The sequence below is a fragment of the Desmodus rotundus genome, chromosome 13, assembly GCF_022682495.2.
Source record: "Desmodus rotundus isolate HL8 chromosome 13, HLdesRot8A.1, whole genome shotgun sequence".
Classification (NCBI taxonomy): Eukaryota; Metazoa; Chordata; class Mammalia; order Chiroptera; family Phyllostomidae; genus Desmodus; species Desmodus rotundus.
In genome coordinates this window covers 3459209-3476736 of record NC_071399.1, presented here as the reverse complement: position 1 = coordinate 3476736, position 17528 = coordinate 3459209, and the positions used below count along the sequence as shown (strand labels likewise).

At 42.7% G+C, this 17528-nt stretch overlaps 1 protein-coding gene across 7 annotated transcripts in view; it reads right to left on the bottom strand.

Moving 5' to 3' along the window:
- Positions 1-17528, bottom strand: part of WDR17 (WD repeat domain 17) — a 77830-nt gene extending 60302 nt beyond the window's left edge. For 5 of the 7 annotated variants that reach the window (XM_045197095.2, XM_045197096.2, XM_045197097.2 and 2 more), the window contains exons 1-2: positions 11439-11575; positions 2316-2404 (exon numbers count right to left, since the gene is read on the bottom strand). In XM_045197095.2, the coding sequence (XP_045053030.2) occupies positions 2316-2381 (66 nt within the window). In that variant the 5' untranslated portion in view covers positions 2382-2404; positions 11439-11575. Of the gene's footprint in view, positions 1-2315; positions 2405-11438; positions 11576-17235 lie in introns of those variants that run through there. The other 2 variants (XM_045197098.3, XM_045197099.2) reach the window with 2 other exon arrangements.

Sequence of the window (17528 nt, the reverse complement as noted above, 5' to 3'; positions counted from 1 at the left end):
TGAAAATGCAAGAGTATTACATGAAATGGTCATAATAAAATTTAAAACACATTATAACACTGTCAAAAGTAAAATTATAAAACTAAGCTAAAATCAAGTTGATAATATGTGTCTCTGTGTCTGTAGAAATATATATGCCATTAACATTAATTATATCAATGCATAAAGGCCAACTTAGTGCTCTAAAGATCAAACTCACAACCGCATGTGACTTTTCAAATACAACATGTTCAAACTACAATTTTCAACTAAAAAATCCATCTTATCTCTGTCTCTTTCTGTGAATGTTTAACAAAAAATCTACTGAAAAGTTTGCTGTGCTGAATTCTGGCATATAGGGTTTATATGCACATACACATGATCTGAAAAATAATAAGCTGGATTTTTAGGGAAAATTAAAGTCAATACTCATGTGTCAAATTTCATTATTTATAATAGAATCTTTCTTTCTCATCGAAGTCCGTATAAGAACCGATCAAAACTTGAGCCAGGAGGAGCTCAAACTCACGAAGACAATTCAGTGATCTGGGGGTCAAACTATGTCTAGAGCAGCTTATGATAAAGTGTCTCAGAACCAGGAACTCATTTATAAAGGCCAACGGTATTAATAAAGGGCAGACTGGAGGTCTGCCTTTACGGTGGAGGGGAGGACTGTGGATCCTCCTACTCTCCATGAGCTGACCCAAAGTCACTGTAAAGAAACACTCAACTTAGGAAAAGGCATTTTTCTTAGACTCAGTCACCCCTCTCCCCTAAATGAGACTGTCATCCCTGTCCCCTCCCGCGGAGGAGTGCATGGGCTGCATGTGAAACCAGGCTCCCTGATTCAACATCAGAAATGCACTTGGTCCATTCACAACACACACACCTGTAACACACAGGAGGCTGACACGATAGTGTGTGTGCGTGTGTGTGTATGTGTCCAGTGGGACTGGGGTGCTACTGTCCAGCCCAGAAGCTGACATACTTCATCATTCATGGGTAAGACTGGAATTCAGGATGGAAAGCTATTCACGACCTCTCCCTGCAAAGAGCTTTAGGGTTCACAGTATGACAGGGGTTTTCTCCAGAGTTAGACATTTACAGACTTCAGAGCTGTTTACCAGTGTGATTCACAGCTGAAGAAAAAAAAATCTAGAGAAGAGGCAAGAGGCTTTAAACAGCTGAGAATTTACTGCTGAACAATTACATGCCTGGGCTGCGGGCCAGGCCCTAGCTGGGGGCGTGCGAGAGACACACCGATGGACGTTTCTCTCGCACATGGATGTTTCTCTCCCTCTCTCCTTTCCTCCCTTCCCCTTTCTCTAAAAATAAATAAAATCTTTTTTTTAAGTAGCTTTAAAAAAAATAGGAATAGTTAAAAAGCACTAGAATGCTGAGAAGATGTGAACGTGAAGAGAATGGAAATCTGAGGAAGTAAGGAAAAAGACGAACCCAGCACGGTGCGTCTTCGGTAGCACCGGCCCACCACTGACACCGGGAAAAGAGGGTGAGACGTCACAGAGAGGGCCTGGCTCCTGGGTCCACCCATTAATGAAAAAATCCACAAATGGCCTTCATTTCAGTAATTGAGAAACTGTCCGTTAAAAAGGTAAAAATAGCCCAAGAGAAATCATACGTTATTCTAAACTAAATGCATTCTGGAGAGGTGCCCTTTTAAATGGTAGTTTTGTACTGTTGCAATAATAGGTCAGAACAGCTTTTCAAAATACTATGCAAAAGTTGCCATAGTAACCATGCAAATCCTTTTGAAACATAATTAATTGCCTAGAAATTTATCAACTATAACATGGCACTCTTCTTCAGAAAAGTTTTAAGCGTATTATTATACACATCTATTTCATTAAATATTTTTCTTTATGTAAAATGACCTCACTGAAATTATTGCTATTTTACACATTAATCTCATTAGAAGAAATCCCAGTTTATAAAGGCTGGGACAAACGTAGGTTTACAGTTGTTCATGTGGAAAATAATACAATAATTAAGAAATAATAATGCAAGAATAAACTCTGTATAAACCTACTTTTGCCCGCCCTGTATTTAAAGCCTAAAACAATCTGAAAACACTATGAATTCTTCTAAAACTAGGATAGAAAAAGATGCCTTTTCTTCAATTTATAGTTATGATTATTTGTATGTACTACCTTCTTACCTCTGCTCTTAAATCTATCAAATAAGTATCTGATTTTAAGTCAGACTTTAGCAATGCAAAAATGTCCCCAGTATAAACGACAGAGTAATAAAACTGCATGAAAAGTAAAATGGAAAACACACACACACAGAATTGTAATTACAATGTAAACATAGCTTACTCTTTGTAGTCCTTCATACCAATCATCTTGCTCAAACCACTTTGAAATGGAAGTCATCCAAGCCATACCGTGTTTCTACTTCTCCGCACCTGAAGTAACAACAGCGTGTTTCAACCAAGCAGCTTTGCCCAACCTGCCTTGGGAAGTGTTGTTCGGGACAAGGAGCGAGACTTGCACACACATTTCAGCTGAAACAGTCTCCTAATTTACAAATAACCTGAATCGGTAAAAACAATGCTATACCAGAAAATGGAGGCCTATGTTCAACTAAGAAAAAAATAAATAAAACAATAATTATGTTGTTGTATGGTACCAGAGAATGCTATATCAAATAGTATATTTGGTTGTCAGTTTCCATTCCAAAAAACATCTTAGATGTAAGTTTTTCAAGAAGCAGGCAAATTTCTAGAAGTCACCACATTAGCAGTAAGGAATCCAGGGGGGAAAAAAAAGAAGCAGAAAATCAGTTTCATTTACAACCTTAGGAGTCAGACGTACAACTAGAAGAAAGCTGCTAGGTTCACTCCTTTATTTCTATTTGCTTCCAGCTCAGCCGATTATCAACCTTCATGTCTGCAGAAGTTTATAGCCAATACCTGACTGAATGGCTTCCAAATACGTCCAACAGAGAATCAAAATCACATAAATTCTATTTCATTTTAATTTTACTCATTTCTAGGAGGATTTTCTAGCCATGCTAAATAGGAGACTTCTTGGTATACTGGGAGACTATTTGAACTTCAAAATATCCTCTCTAAAGTTTAGGGGCATCACCCTAGGGATGTCACCCATCATGTAACAGGTTCTGAGTCTTTTCAAACTCATCAAAACCTTGCACCTCAGTGAAGAAAAAAAATGATGGAAGGAAAGGAAGAAGGATGTAATGGGGTAGAAAGCAAAAAAAAATTGAGTATTTTGAATATTTCATTTTTCATGCCCCCAAAGCAAGATAGCTTTTGTTCCGACATAGATATACTTGTATGACATATAAGAGTCACTGCAGCTCATTGAGACCAGCCTTATGGTTGTTCAAAAAATGTCTCAATGGAACATGGCACTGTTCTTCAGACTTCCTCCTTTTCCTCTGAGAGTATTTTCAGTAACATCTGCTTGCAGCCTGCTAGACGCAGTTCCTGGACTGGAAGAACCTGTTGCTTACTTTGCTTTCATCTTGGTGACTTCCCCAGATCTGGCCCACGCTTTCTGTCCTGCCCTTGGAGTTTCCCCGGAGCCCTTTGCCCCTAACTAAGTGCCCAGCATGTGACTGCCCTGCTTTGCCTCGCCCTCTGCATTTGCCCCCATCCATTGCTCTCTCTTGTCCACTGCTTATATTATGTAGAGCTACAGTCCTGTGACTGTGTCCTGCACTGAGCTCTTTTTCCCCACCTTGACCCTGCATCTAGCAGCTGCCCTACACTCACTGCCTCGCCACCACTTCGGTGGCTCCAGTCTGGCTTCTAATAAACCAGCCAACGTCACCCCCGCCAAGCCCCCACACTCCATTCCCAACCACCGACCCGCCTGTAAGCCCTCAGCCCCTCACCAGGTAATCTCAGGGTGACCATGTGTGAAGCCTGTGAGGGAGGCCTCCCCTTCCCATCACTCCCAAACATCCCTCACTTCCTCCTGCATCCCCTACTCCATGGACTAGCATTATACTCCAGGCAGGAACCCAAGGTGTAATCACCTTTGAGTCTTTCCTCCTCCACCTGATCACCAGGTCTTATCAAACTACTTTTCAACATGTCTCTTCAAGAGGTGCTCCTCTCCACCCCCAATGCCACGGTTCTGGTGAAACCCCTCATGTCTTGTATACACTAATAAAAGAGTTTCCTTACTAATCTCCCCACTTGCACTGCAGTTTCTAAGCATATTCTAGACCGTTGCAACTTTATGCCTTGAGGTTTTTAAATGCTTTTGCCTGAACTGTCCTTCCCCTTCCCCTTTTTCTGTGAATAACAAGCTCTTTCAAGACCCAACTTAAATATCCCTCTTCTTTGAAGCCTTTCTCAAATGCCCCAAATCCCTCACTGGTTTGCTTTTAAATTTGTATTTGTTTGCATTGGATAGTGATTATTTGTGTAAATATAAGTGGTGAGTTCCCCAAGGCAAAGGACCATGCCTTAACCAGATCTGTATAGAAGACGCAAAGCGTGGAGTGAACACTCATGAGCGAGAAGAGCCTGTCGCCTGGGGCGGTTCACAGGACCCGAAGGTGCACAGGACTGAAAGGGTCTGAGGAGGCAGATCCCAGTGACAGGTAATGTGCTCACCAACCAGCGAAGGGGGGCCCACCCTATGCACTTTCTCGGAGGGAAATGGGCTACCAAATCATTTAAGAAACTTTTTAAAAGGGTAAACAAAAATGTAAACTTGAATTGGTAAAATTATTTTATAATCACCCCAGACATCAAGTATGTATTTGGTATAGCAGTGTATCTCCAACGTAGTCAACATTAATGCCTTGTTTGTAGGGCACGCGTTAGGCCTTACGTCTTACTTCCTGGCAATTTTCCATGAGCACATTGCCGTATTTGCCAGAATTAAGAAGAGCAAGATATTTCACACCATGTCATCTCTATCTTGCATAGAAAGACCTAGTTCTTATTGCACTGCAGGTATTTGGATGAACTCAGAGTGAATAGAACCTGTTCCTTTAGCGTGAGAATGGCAGGTGGTTTTTAACTCTCGCACCTGCTTCATCGGTTACAACTGAATGGAGTGCAGAGCCCACACCCTGAGCTGACCTCAGGGGGGAAACATGTCCCCATCGCTTGGCAGCAACTGAGACAGGAAGGACAGTCAGGGTGGCACCTATTCCACATCTCCCCCCGTTAAGTTTAGCGACAGACAGAAATGACAATAATCAAAGGCTAAGTGCCACCGTGACCAAGGAATCAAGACAATAAAGCACGATGTTTCACAATGCCAGGAAACTTACTGCAGGCAGCAATGTCCAAACGTGGTCTGATTGCTGGTCCTGACCTTTCTCCATCTCTCTGCGTCTGAATACTTGTCTGGACCCCATCGGGGACGCCTATTGCCTCTGGACTTGCCACACGACTTGTTTTGCCTCATGGCACATGGGCAGGAGTCAGAGTGTGCAAGCCCCGGCACACGAGTAGCTTCCATCCCCACCCTCGTGCCTCTGCCACCGGCATGAGAGGAACACGCCCTGGCTGCCTGTCTGGTGGGAGAGGGACACCAGGCACAGGGACAGGGTGGTCTCAGACACGTCCCAGACCTCCAGCGAGGAGCAGAACCCTGCGGCTAAGCCAGACACGCCAGGAAAACCCTAGCATCACACTTGTGAGCACAATACCCGCTTATTGTTACATTTTACTAAGACTTGGAGAGGTTTGTAACAAATATTTTTGCGACGATAGCTAACTGATGCGTGGCCCCTCGTGATATTGGGAACCAGCACTCCTGAGTCAGGTAGACAGGCATACTCCATGGAGGTTAGTTAATAAAATCAGTAAACTTACTTTCCCTCCATTAGGACCTCGGGGTTTAATGACTGTAGGAATTCAGCAAGGTTTACCGGGTTTATAGTGTTATGACAATCTAGGTCCTTTAGCAGAAAAGTTACAGAAGACAGGATACTTTTTAATTAAATAAATATAGCAAGAGATATTTATTTATAGGAAGAATCTGAGTTATCTTTTTTTTTTTCAGTCCCTAACAATTAATCACTGAAAAATATGTAAGTAAGATGAGTCTTTTCACAAGAGGAAAATGTATCGGCACATCTCGCGTGACCCATTCATGCGGGTGCAATGTTCCCACTTTGTTTTCCTTCACCCGCTGCAGAGGCTCTTTCCATTCTTTGTTAGGGTGGTTAGAATACGGCAATGTTACGCAAATGGAGTCGGCCCCTGCTGTCATGCTGAGAAGCTGGTGGTATCTGCCACTCGCCAGCACTCTACCCTAAATAAGGGAACTATTAATAAAATCAAACCACAGTCCCTGGCCTAGAACTGAACGTACTAAAAGTTCTCTGGTTGTAATTTTATGTGAACCTGTTTGTACCAGGTCCCGCAATGTTCATTTCTGCTCTCTCTGCCTAAACTTGATAATGTTTTCCTGTACTCAGGCCGGTTTAAATGACGTTGCCCCCGCTATCTAAATCTTATCTTGTCTGGTCTTAGTCATATCTTCTTTGATTCTACATTTCGATTTCTTCTGTCCAGCCTTATCTGATCTCTCAGACCAAGATACTGGCTTAATCCTCTGAAATGCTGGCATCTGCAGCCTATCCTTTCTCCTCCTGAGTTCATCCTTGTCAGGTGTGTCTTCTTACCTATTGTACTTCCTGCTGTTAACTCTCAGCGAGCCCTGTCCCCATTACCATGTGACATGGCAAGGACACTTACACGAACTTCCCAACAAACTAGAAGGAATGTGTCAAGCAAGCACAGGCCATTGCGTGTTCAATCACACAGGGCAGAATGCAGAACATACAAGATATTCATGCCCTTCCATATGCCTGCATCTGACCTGCCTAGGACCAGGGCTGGGCAGGTTAGAGGGCAGGGCTGCGAAAGAGACACTCAGGAGGTGGGATGTTCCTACTGTTGGAGGTGCTGCAGAGGTTGACACACACCTGGGATCACCTGTCTGCCTACTCTCCCTATGAACAGATACTCCTCTGAAGGAACCAAAACTAGTGGAAGGCAGCTGTCAAAAGCATTGTATCACTACACTCTGGGGGATTCATCCACCCTACGTGGATTAAAATCCTCCATCAAAGTGTCAGAAGGAAGTCTGAGTCACAGAGCAGATAATACAGTTTAATAGGGGTGCTTCGCAAAGTCAGAATGATTCTTTAGTTTTAAAAGATTGTCATTTATAAGACCCTGGCTTCCAGCAAGGGCAGACAAGCACAGCATATATACTCCAGTTCCCCCACCGAGGACAACTAGGAAAGGTGGACAAAAATCTTAAATGGAGAAGGGGTGTCCGAAGAGAAGCCCAAAGAGTCTAGCCAAGCTCTTTTTCTTTGATGGTGGTGGGGGTGGGGTGCTACATCCTCCCCCACAGGATTTGCCTACATGAAACTAGAGGCTGACGTCCTGAGAAGCTATGGCCACGCCTGGAAATCTCCCGGGGCTGGAGGAGCAATGGAGTTCAGATGCTGCCGAGGGAAACGATGATCTAATAATGGTGACCTTTCAGCACGTTCCATCTGGGTCTACGGCTCAAGGCCAAGGATGAAGCAGAAATAGACCATCTCTTACAAGGACCAAGGGTCAGCTTCAAATCAGTTTATTCAATGATTGTGTTAGGGCGATCATCCCTGCACTAATGCTTTTCTTTCTTTTTTAAAAAATGTAATCTTTACTGTATTTTTTCCATTACCATTTAGTCCCCTTCTACCCCCCTGCCCCCCAGACCAGAAATCATCACCCTGTTGTCCACAGCCCTGAGTCCCTTTCCCTTCACTAATGATTTTCAAAAGCACAAGTGAATTCTCTCTAGAGGGAGTTAATGTTAAATTGTCAGGCTGCAAAGCAATCAAGGGAATTCTAAAGAGTAAAAAGCTCCTCTATGAAGAGACAAAGCAGGGCATGGGAGGAAGCAGTGACTCCATAGAAGAGAGTAAGAAAAAATCAGACATAACTGCCCCTGATTCCTAAAGGCCAATGTGAACTAGAGCACCAGTTTAGAACCACGGGAGGCCCAGAGGCAAGCTGAGTGGGCACTTACTTGGAAGATCTTCTCCGCAGGCCTCAGCTGGGGGTGCAGGAGGAAGACTGGGGGCGTCAGAGAAAGTCCACCTTGGTGGCTATGACGTGTGGGAAGCAACCAGCGACTGAGAGCTGACAGGTAGGAAGCTCTGTAGACATCTCTGAACCCTCCTCTCATTTGAAGCAATATCCCTGCCCGAGGAAGGGAAACCTGCAGCCGCACACACGGGAACCAGGGGAGCAGTAAAAGAACCTCATCTGCCTCTAGGGATGAACAGAAGACTCTCCTTCCTGAACCCCGGAACTACCTCGGGCAGAAGAGAAGCAAAAGCTGGAAGGGCAGGCAGGCAGGACGACACCTGGGGCTCCCGTCCTGGACCAAAACATAGCACAGATCTGCCACGGTTTGAGGAGGGGCCAACTCTCGCCCACTCGCCACCACACGGGTCCAAAGCGGAGTTTGGCTGCCACACAGGGAGGCGGAGGGGGGCAGACACACCCATGTGCCCCAAGGACACATTCCCCTGACCTTGGAGGTGCACATGGTGGTACTAAGCAATAATTAAAATGAGTCTCACACAACATGGAGGAAGCCTAAAACGTACTGATGATTGAAAGTCAAACACAAAACGATACACATCGCATGATCCCATTTGTAGAAGTTCAAAAGCAAGCAAAATTAATCTACACAGTTAGAAGTTATGAGAGGGTTGTCTTTGGGAAGGAGGAAGTCACAGGCAGAAGCCGTGAGGGGATTTCTAGGAAGCTTACAACATTTCTTTCATGCTAATTATGCTAATCAGCTACAAAACGTTAAATCGTACACTTCTACTGTCCAGCATATAATCTAAATAAAAAAGGAACTATACATTAAGAATCCACAGCAGTGCTTTCTAATACAACAAAATTAAAGGGGAAAAACCCCGAATAAACTTAGCCACATATCGATTCTGTATAATTGAATTGTATTTTCTGACTTCACTTGGACACCTTCATTTATCTTTTGACTCTCCCCTTTGCGCTTCCGGCCCCTCTTACCACCCCCAGCCACCATATTCCAGCCACCACATCGACTTACGGTTTTCTTTTGAGAGGTAGCACTAATAACTAATACTTTTAATCCACAAGTGTCTTGAGACACAATGTGAGGGACAAGCAGGTTAGAAAGATGGACAAAGAATAAATCATCTCTTAACAGGGAAAGAGCAAAACCTGAAGTCTACCAAAACCAGCTGATGGGGGCTGAGTGGCACTCGATCAGGGGTATGCACTGGGGGTCCGAAACACACCATCATGGGATGAACAGCTGCTGTGACCAGCCACAGTGGACGCCGGCCGGTGCCGCACCCCTAGTCGATCCTCAGAGTTCCGAAGTCTACAGACTCGGTGCTATCGCCCCCCAAATTCCAGCATGTGTAGTGTGCTGTGTGTTGCCTGACAGGCTATTCTACAGTTCACAGGGCAAGGTAAAAGGCCAAGAATAGTCGGGGCCCTCTTCACGAAAGAGAACGAAGCTGAAGGTTTACACTGCTCGCTAACAACACTGACTATAACGCTGGAATAACTGGGACAGTGTGGTAGCGACGCAGAGATTCAAAACCTGACTGATGGTACAGAACACGATTCTAGTGGAGACCCTTCGTGTTCCTGACACTGATTTTTGATGGTGACAATGCTGTAAACTGGGGGAAGAAGAGACCTTTCAATAACTGCTACTATAAAGGACACATGGACAAAATCAAGGGGGTGGGTGGAGGTGGGGGAGGGAGGTGGGTTCAGCTGGGGTGGGGTGGAGGGATGGGGAGAAAAGGCATACAACTGTAATTGAATAACAATAAAAATTAAAAAAATAAACAAATACAAAAAAAAGAATCTCAATGGCAAAAAAAATAAAAATAAAAACAATTAAATTAAAAAAAATAACTGCTTGTTGGTCAGCTGAATACCCTTATAGAAAAAATATACAACTATCTTAATCCCTATCTAACATAACACAAAAAAGCACCAACACCAGAGAAATGGGAAACCTAAACATGTAAGGTAAAATATTACAGCTTTACAAGAAAACTCATAGGAAAACCTTGTTTTGGGAATAGGGAGAACAGGACACCAAAAATAGCCACATTTTGGACTATGTTAACGTCACAAATTTATGTTCATTAAGACATCAGGAAGTGTGAAAAGCAAGCCACAGAGCAGGCAAAAATATTAATAGTACATGTGATCAGGCAGACCCTGATTCAAACCCTGGAAGTAGTACTCTTGCTTCAAACAAAATGTTTGTAAGAAAGACCTATACCTAGATATAGTAAGGCGAGTTCAGGGGTTACATTATGGTTTTACAACTCTAGAGCATCTATATAGAGTGTCTCGCGTGCTGCGTACGAGTTGGGAAAACTTGGGTTGGCATCGTGTCTCCGCACCACACTGAATTCCAGAACCCTGGGGGGACACAAGCCAAGCGCGTTACACTGAACTGCTGTGACATCGCTAATCTATGAGCAGCCAGCCAATGCCGCATTCGCGTGTGAAGGGAGGACAGACAGGAAGACACTGTCATAAGTGCAGGTGTGCAGAAGGCAATTTGCCTGTGTTATCTTCCTTAAAAATTACTTGCATAAAAGTTCAGGCTTTTGAAAAAATTAATCAAAACAAGCAACTTTAATATAAAAGTTTATGAATTTAAAAATATATTAAAGAATCCTGCCTATCTAAGTTATATGGTCATAAAAATGCAAATGTCAAAGGTAATCATTGAAGTGGAAGACCGAAAATATACAGGTCAGTTATAAGTACTCAGAGTCTTTCCCAAGTGCTGACATTAAGAAAAAGAAGAAAGCAGAAGCATGCTAAATTTCTCATTTTACAAAGGCAATCAACAGACCTAATTTGTTTCTTGATATCTGGGTGGGGGGAAGTCGACTTAAATAATTTTTATAATTTAAAAATTATCATAAGTTTAAAAATTAAGTTAAAAGATACCATAAACAAGGTTGAAATTTTAAAAACTAGATAGAAATGTATAAACATAATCATAAAACACCTTACTTAACATACAGAGGGATTATAAATCAGTGATTTGAAAATGTTTCTGTGGTTACACGAGAAAGCATATTATAAACAGTCATGCTCCTGTATTTTAAAATGTGTACATGTATATATGTGTTTTTAAAAAGATCAATACCATACTGTTCTCACTGAGATATACAGAACCGTACTTATCAAGGATGATGGAAATTTTAAGTCACGGTACATCTCAAAGGATGGCTCTCAGGTCTCTTGCATGAGAATTAACTAAGAAACTGGCTAAAAATGCAGATTCCTGGATCACACCCCAAAGCCAGTGGGCCAGAATCTTGGGGTCTGGAAACCTGCTTCCTAACATCATTAATCAGATGACTAATATGTACAGTAAAGCTTGAGAACCACTTACTTAATCCAATAACGGTGAAGACGAATTAGCAGAAAAATTGCCAGCTCAGCCTCTGGTATCTCCTACCGACCGAATCAATCTCTTCAATCTCTATCACTCTTCAGTTGTACCTTTCACACACTTGGCAGCGCATTTTATCTAAGCATTCCCAACATTTGTCAAATCCTGATGCTCTTAAGAGCCTGGATTACAAAATAGGTCACAACAAGCACAGTCTTAAGCTACGTTAAAATCCTGGATTAGGGTGCGAATAGAAAAGAATAAGGTCATACGGTAGTTCAAATTTGGACTCACAAAATAACCACTTACACCAGTATGAATTCCAACTTGATCAGCAAAACGCGGGCATTAGATGTAAGACCAAGACATCGATTTAAAAATGCAGCAAAACTAACGCAGTCCATTATACATCTACACATTGGTTTTCAGACTGTTCCTCCCCACATTTTAACAACCAAAATGAAAATTCTATGGATTTGAATTATAGAATTAGATTTCTCTAGGTGCTTGAAGGATTACAAATCTCTTGAGTCGTCATGCAGAAATGATTTTTAATTTGATAAAAGAACTAATCCACCTTTCTTGAACAACAGGGTCACATACCTTCAGTGTGACCGTTCTGAAAGTCAGCAACCCCCCCCCAAAAAAACAGAGAGGGGTGAAATCACATATGTTCACTCACAAACTAAGAAGGTAGAAGTAAATATTCCATTAAGAGACATAATGAGGTAAATACATAAATATTTGTAGTTAAATAATAAATATAAAAAGATTGCCATTATTTTTATAATAGAGTATGACAAAAGTGTGTAGGCTTATTGTTATCAATAAGATCATTTCTCTTTGTGGAAGACTTGAGAAGCTACCTCTCCCATGAATCTGAGACCTGAGCATCCCTGCCTCCTCCTAGCTGCTCTGTTTTGTAAACTGGATTTTACATATGAGATTTTTAAGGAGTCTGGGCCTTTATACTTTTCTGTCTGTGGAAATCCGGATTTCCATTTGGCAGTCGCCAAGACTGGCGTTTTCACGTTCTGGGCAAAGGGTGTTAAAAAATTACATTGGCAAGTCAGTTGAGAAAATCCAGCAAAGGAAATCAAAGAAATATAAAGCTTAATGGCTTAAGAGGAAAAGAAATAGCCCACATAAACTCACTGTATCCAGACATTTCTTTTTAATATGTACCTCCACACACTGGTGAAGTGAATTAAAGTTCGGTAAGTGGAAGGCCGTGTCAGCTACGGCAGGGCCAAGCATAGATCAGACAGGTCGCTGCTCCCATTGGACAGCCCATCCGTCAGAAAGTACGTCCTCAGCCAACATAAAATCCCCCCTAACGATGAACTGATATAACCGATAATGAAAGCTCCTATTGAAATATAGGTGCTTCTGAAATGGAGCTACTATAGGGTCCAGGATGAATTCATCTATATAGTAGTTCATGGTACTCCCACGTAAAGTTCCCCGTGGCGTGATGAAGCTTGTATCAGTACTTCTCAACCCTGCCATCCTAAGCGTCACCAGAGGCATACTAAAGCACAGATTCCGGGGCCGCCCTCTCGGATTCCGATTTGGTGTGGGCATGGCCTGAAACTCTGCGACTCAACAAACTCCCAGGAGATGTCGATGCTGTTGGTCTGGGGCACACTTGGAGCAACACTGCTCACGTGGCAGCTGGTACCAAAGTGGCAGGAAGTCTACAAAATAAACATGTCCATCTTTAAAACGTTACATAATGGGAACCACTGTCTTGGCTTCAGGTGTTCCTTCTGAAAGCTTCTTATTTCCTGTGTTCCTAATGGTCCATCGTAGATGGGATGGCTATGCACACTTCTGTACCCATTGGGATGCATCAGGATAAGGAATTTCTAAGGTAACGAGACCCCCCAAATCACAAAAGACTTTGCACCAAAATTTAAATTGTATTAATGAGCAAATCAAAAAATTGCCCAAGTTATGGGAAAACCCTTTTTTAACTAATATTTCAGGTAAACTATCTATCGGATAAAAACAAAACGTGGCACACTGTTCATTATGTACCATCACAAAAGTGATCTAAATCTCAATTACTCCAGTTTTGGAACTGGTCTCTTGAAGACATACACTGACAGAGCACATGGGGTTGGTGAGACAGCTGACCTCTCTCGGCAGCAGCACAATGCCGAGTGGCCACGGCCGGAGCTCTAGACCAGTCTTCACACTGGTTTTCAGCAACACAATCCTTATTTGTTTAGTGGCCACATCTACAAAATAATGATGCTAGAGTATGTTGTATCCAAGGGTCCGTCCAGCTTGAATTCTGAAGAGACTCCTTCAAACCTGTTACCACCTTTACCTTAAAAAGAAAATGTGGCATGCCTCTTTTCGTGACTACTCACGCATAATGTTTTATCTTAAAGAACCAAACTTAGTTAAATATTACCTATTTCCTATTGACCAACTCTTCCATTTTCAGCACTTCATGGGGAGCTGTTTTATATTGGAAAGTGAAGGTTTTTCTACAGCGTATGAAACAGGAGTGCTTTCTGTAAGGAGACTTCTACTTTCCAATTTGAAAGGAAGTTTTTGTGTGTTTAATATGAAATTGAGTTTATTATGCATAATTGTCAGCTTACATGGATATTGGTACATGGTCACACCTTAAAAGTACCAACAATTTGGAAAAAAACCAATAAACTTAAGCCTAAGAAAAGCTATAAAATGACCTCTATGGTGAGCTCTCCCTGACTGAGCTTTCAAATCTATAAGCCAAGTCTTGAATGTTGTAACATCCTCACTGAAGCATGGAAAATTATTTCTTGTATCTTTCGATAATTGTCTTAAACATGACAAGTATCTATTACCCCGACAATAGCAAATAACACTGATAAAGTATCTCCTGTATGATCTTATTGTATAAGACTCATGTTACTGTCTGTTTCCATTATATATATTTCCTAAATTAGAAGGTAGAATTCCAGAATGTTAGGAGATAATTAGCGTCCTAAATTGTACTTTGTAAGTACATGTAAGGTAATAAAAAGTTAAGACTTTTATCCCTACGTTTTAAAAAAAGCATCACTCCAGTAGCTGATAAGGTAACATCTACATAAGAAGTAAATCTGTGACTCCAATTTTAGGGTCTTTTTAAAGAAAGTCCAGCCTATTACAAACGTTGGCATCTCTCTTCAGCTATACTAGTCTAGTCCTCAAAATCAAGGACAAACACCTTGAACACTGTCTCCTAATGAGAAGTTTACCAGGAGAACTTCTGAAATCTCTCCAGTCAATCATGATAGAATTTTTTCCCTCCAGCATAGAAAGGAATAGGACAAAGCTAGTCATCTTAGAGTACTTCTCTACTAAATTTTAAAACCAAAGTTACAAGTCCCTCTTGAACATGTGAAGTAACTTCAAATAAGAAAAACATTTCCCTTCAGGCTTTGTTTCCCTACAGAGGAAATTCTTTGGGGAACTTCTGCAGTTCTCTGCAGGCTTCCCTATCTAATTTGTTGCTCACAGATCCCCAAGGAAGGGTGTCATCAACAGGGAGAGAATGATGTCTGTGTGGCCGTCCCAGACCTCAGCGTGGTCTTGGACATTGAACAGTGCCAACCAGCTCTTGGTTTAATGTATGTTTCTGATACCAAAGGAAAGAAGGAGTCAGAGTAAATAAGAAATCCCTCCCAATCTCCTAATATGATTTCTGTGGATTAAAATACTCTCAAATCTCTGTCCTGAGGACACATGAGCAGCTACATAACTTCACTTTAATATTTCAGTCTGCTGAATGGACACACACTATACAAAGGGAGATCATTTGGCAATTCCAGACAGTAGTAGTGATGTATATATATACACTCATACACCATTATCGTGAGCGGCTGGGTAAACTAGGTGTTCAGTAATCTGATAAACTGCTATCTTCCTTGCATATATCAGATTCCAATAATAAATACCGGAATACAGAAAGAAAATGTGAATCCTTCAAACCTGTTTGAGTTTCATTTTAGCCTTCATTACAGAATTCAGGCAAATAAGATGAAGTAGCCAGGAGAATCTGGACCTACGTTACTGATAGTGACAACCTAATCATTCATGTTGGACTTCTAGTATCTATCAAAACAGAAATAAAAATAAAGCTATTCCTGTCTTCTCTACGCAATGCAAGAACTGTCCCTGGCTCGTCTATGCCCAGGCCAAGGGCTCCAAGGTAGAGAGCATAGAAAACAACAGAGATGCTCCGTACAAAGTAGTCCCTCTATTGGGAGCAGAGAGAGTCAAAAACATTTTTTTTTCTAAGCTAAATTAATTTGTGGCTTTCTAATCTATGGAGGTATATGGTGACTAGTGGGTCACAAAAATTTTCAGCACACCAGTATTTAATTCTTAAAAACCAAAAAAAAAGGAAAATTTAAAAACTTTTAAGTACATTTTTTTCAGAGATACCCACAGCTCTTTACCTATTTCTATTAATATCAACACAGGGGAAACTCAGATCTATACAAATAATGAAATTCGACCACCTGTTTCATACATAGTAAGTCTGTGGAGCACACTTAGGAACTGATGATGCTTCCTTCATATGAGCCCTTTGCAATAGGCCAGTGGTTTACTCCAATTTAAGAAATTCCCCAGGAATTCCTGATGCAACGACCTGAAAGTGGCATTGGAACATCCATCTCCAAGCAATCCACGAAGGCATGTTTCCCAAAATCTTACTGAATTCACAATTACTATATTTAGTTTTAGATCGCAAAGCAGTAAAGATGGCCAGACCACGATTCAGGCAGGTAAGAGCTTTTCCGACGGGGCTGTAAGCACCTCGCGCCCCGCACACGGGCCCAGCACTAGTGCCCCTCCAGCCCACCTCCAAGGGCACCCCTGAGGTCTGGACAGTCACAGGGGCATTCTTCTCTCCCTGTTGACGAGACTCTTCCTTGGGGATCTGTGAGCCAGAAATTAGATAGGGATGCCTGCAGAGAGCTGTAGAAATTCCCCTAAGAATTTACTCTTGTAGAGAAACAAGATGTAAAGGAAACCTTCATTTTACCTGAAGTTTCTTAAAATGTTCAAGAAGGACTTGCAACTTTGGTTATAGAAGTTGGTGGAGAAATGAGTTTCTGTGCATAGTGTTTCTGAAATCCTTAGACAGTGAGAGATTCAGGAATGTAGTATTTCTCTTCAAACTCTTTGTTAAAGGCTCCCATAAGTAAACATACGTATACGTATATACAGAAGTTGCAAAAACAAGTGTGACTTCGTTTTGAAACATGATCGAAGTAATCACTAAATTTCATTCGAATCAATAGCTTTTAATTACTATAGTAAAAAAGCCAGCTTCGATTTTTGCTTTTAATATTCTGCGCGCAGAAAGTCTGGGTTTGGGGGGCGGGGCAGGAAAGACTGTATTTTCACGACGCCCCTCACATTCAATACCATCTTTTTCCCAGACGTTGCCCTTTCCCGGCAGCTGTCTCGCTACAACCCTAATCTCAGAGGGCAGGTAATCGATACAGAACAGCCCGGTGGGCACAGTGAAAGGATTACAACCTGGACTCCACACTCGCACATGATCGGTAACCTCAAAACGTAGAAATAAGCCGCTATCTCCAAGGTGTAGCTGATTTTGGAAAAGCGCCGGCTAATAAGCAGGTGTCTGGAACTCGGGAATGGACCCCGGGCTCCGTCGCGTGCAAAGCCCAGGAGGATGCGCGAAGCCTCGCTCTGCGCTCCTCGCTGGGCGGCCGGGGGCGGCGTGCTGGCACGACGCCACACGGTTCAGAGACTGCTGCGCCCCAGCCCGCAGCCTCCTTACCTGTTGGAGGAGGCGATGCTGCGGCCACGGGTGGAAGATGCTGCTGTGCGCGCACCGGCTGCGGGAGGTCTGCCCGCTGGCGGACCGCCCGCCCCGCCCTCTCCACCAGCGCGCCGAGGGCTCCCGGGGCGAGGAGGCAGCCGCGGGTTCCGAGGGGCTGAGAGGCGGGCTCCACCCGCCAACCGCGGCACCCGGCACTACGGGTCCCACCCCGAGGTCCACGTGAAGGCCATCCCGGCCTCTGATTGGGGAGCCAGGTGCAGAGGCAGAAGCATCTCGTGACCCCTGGATAC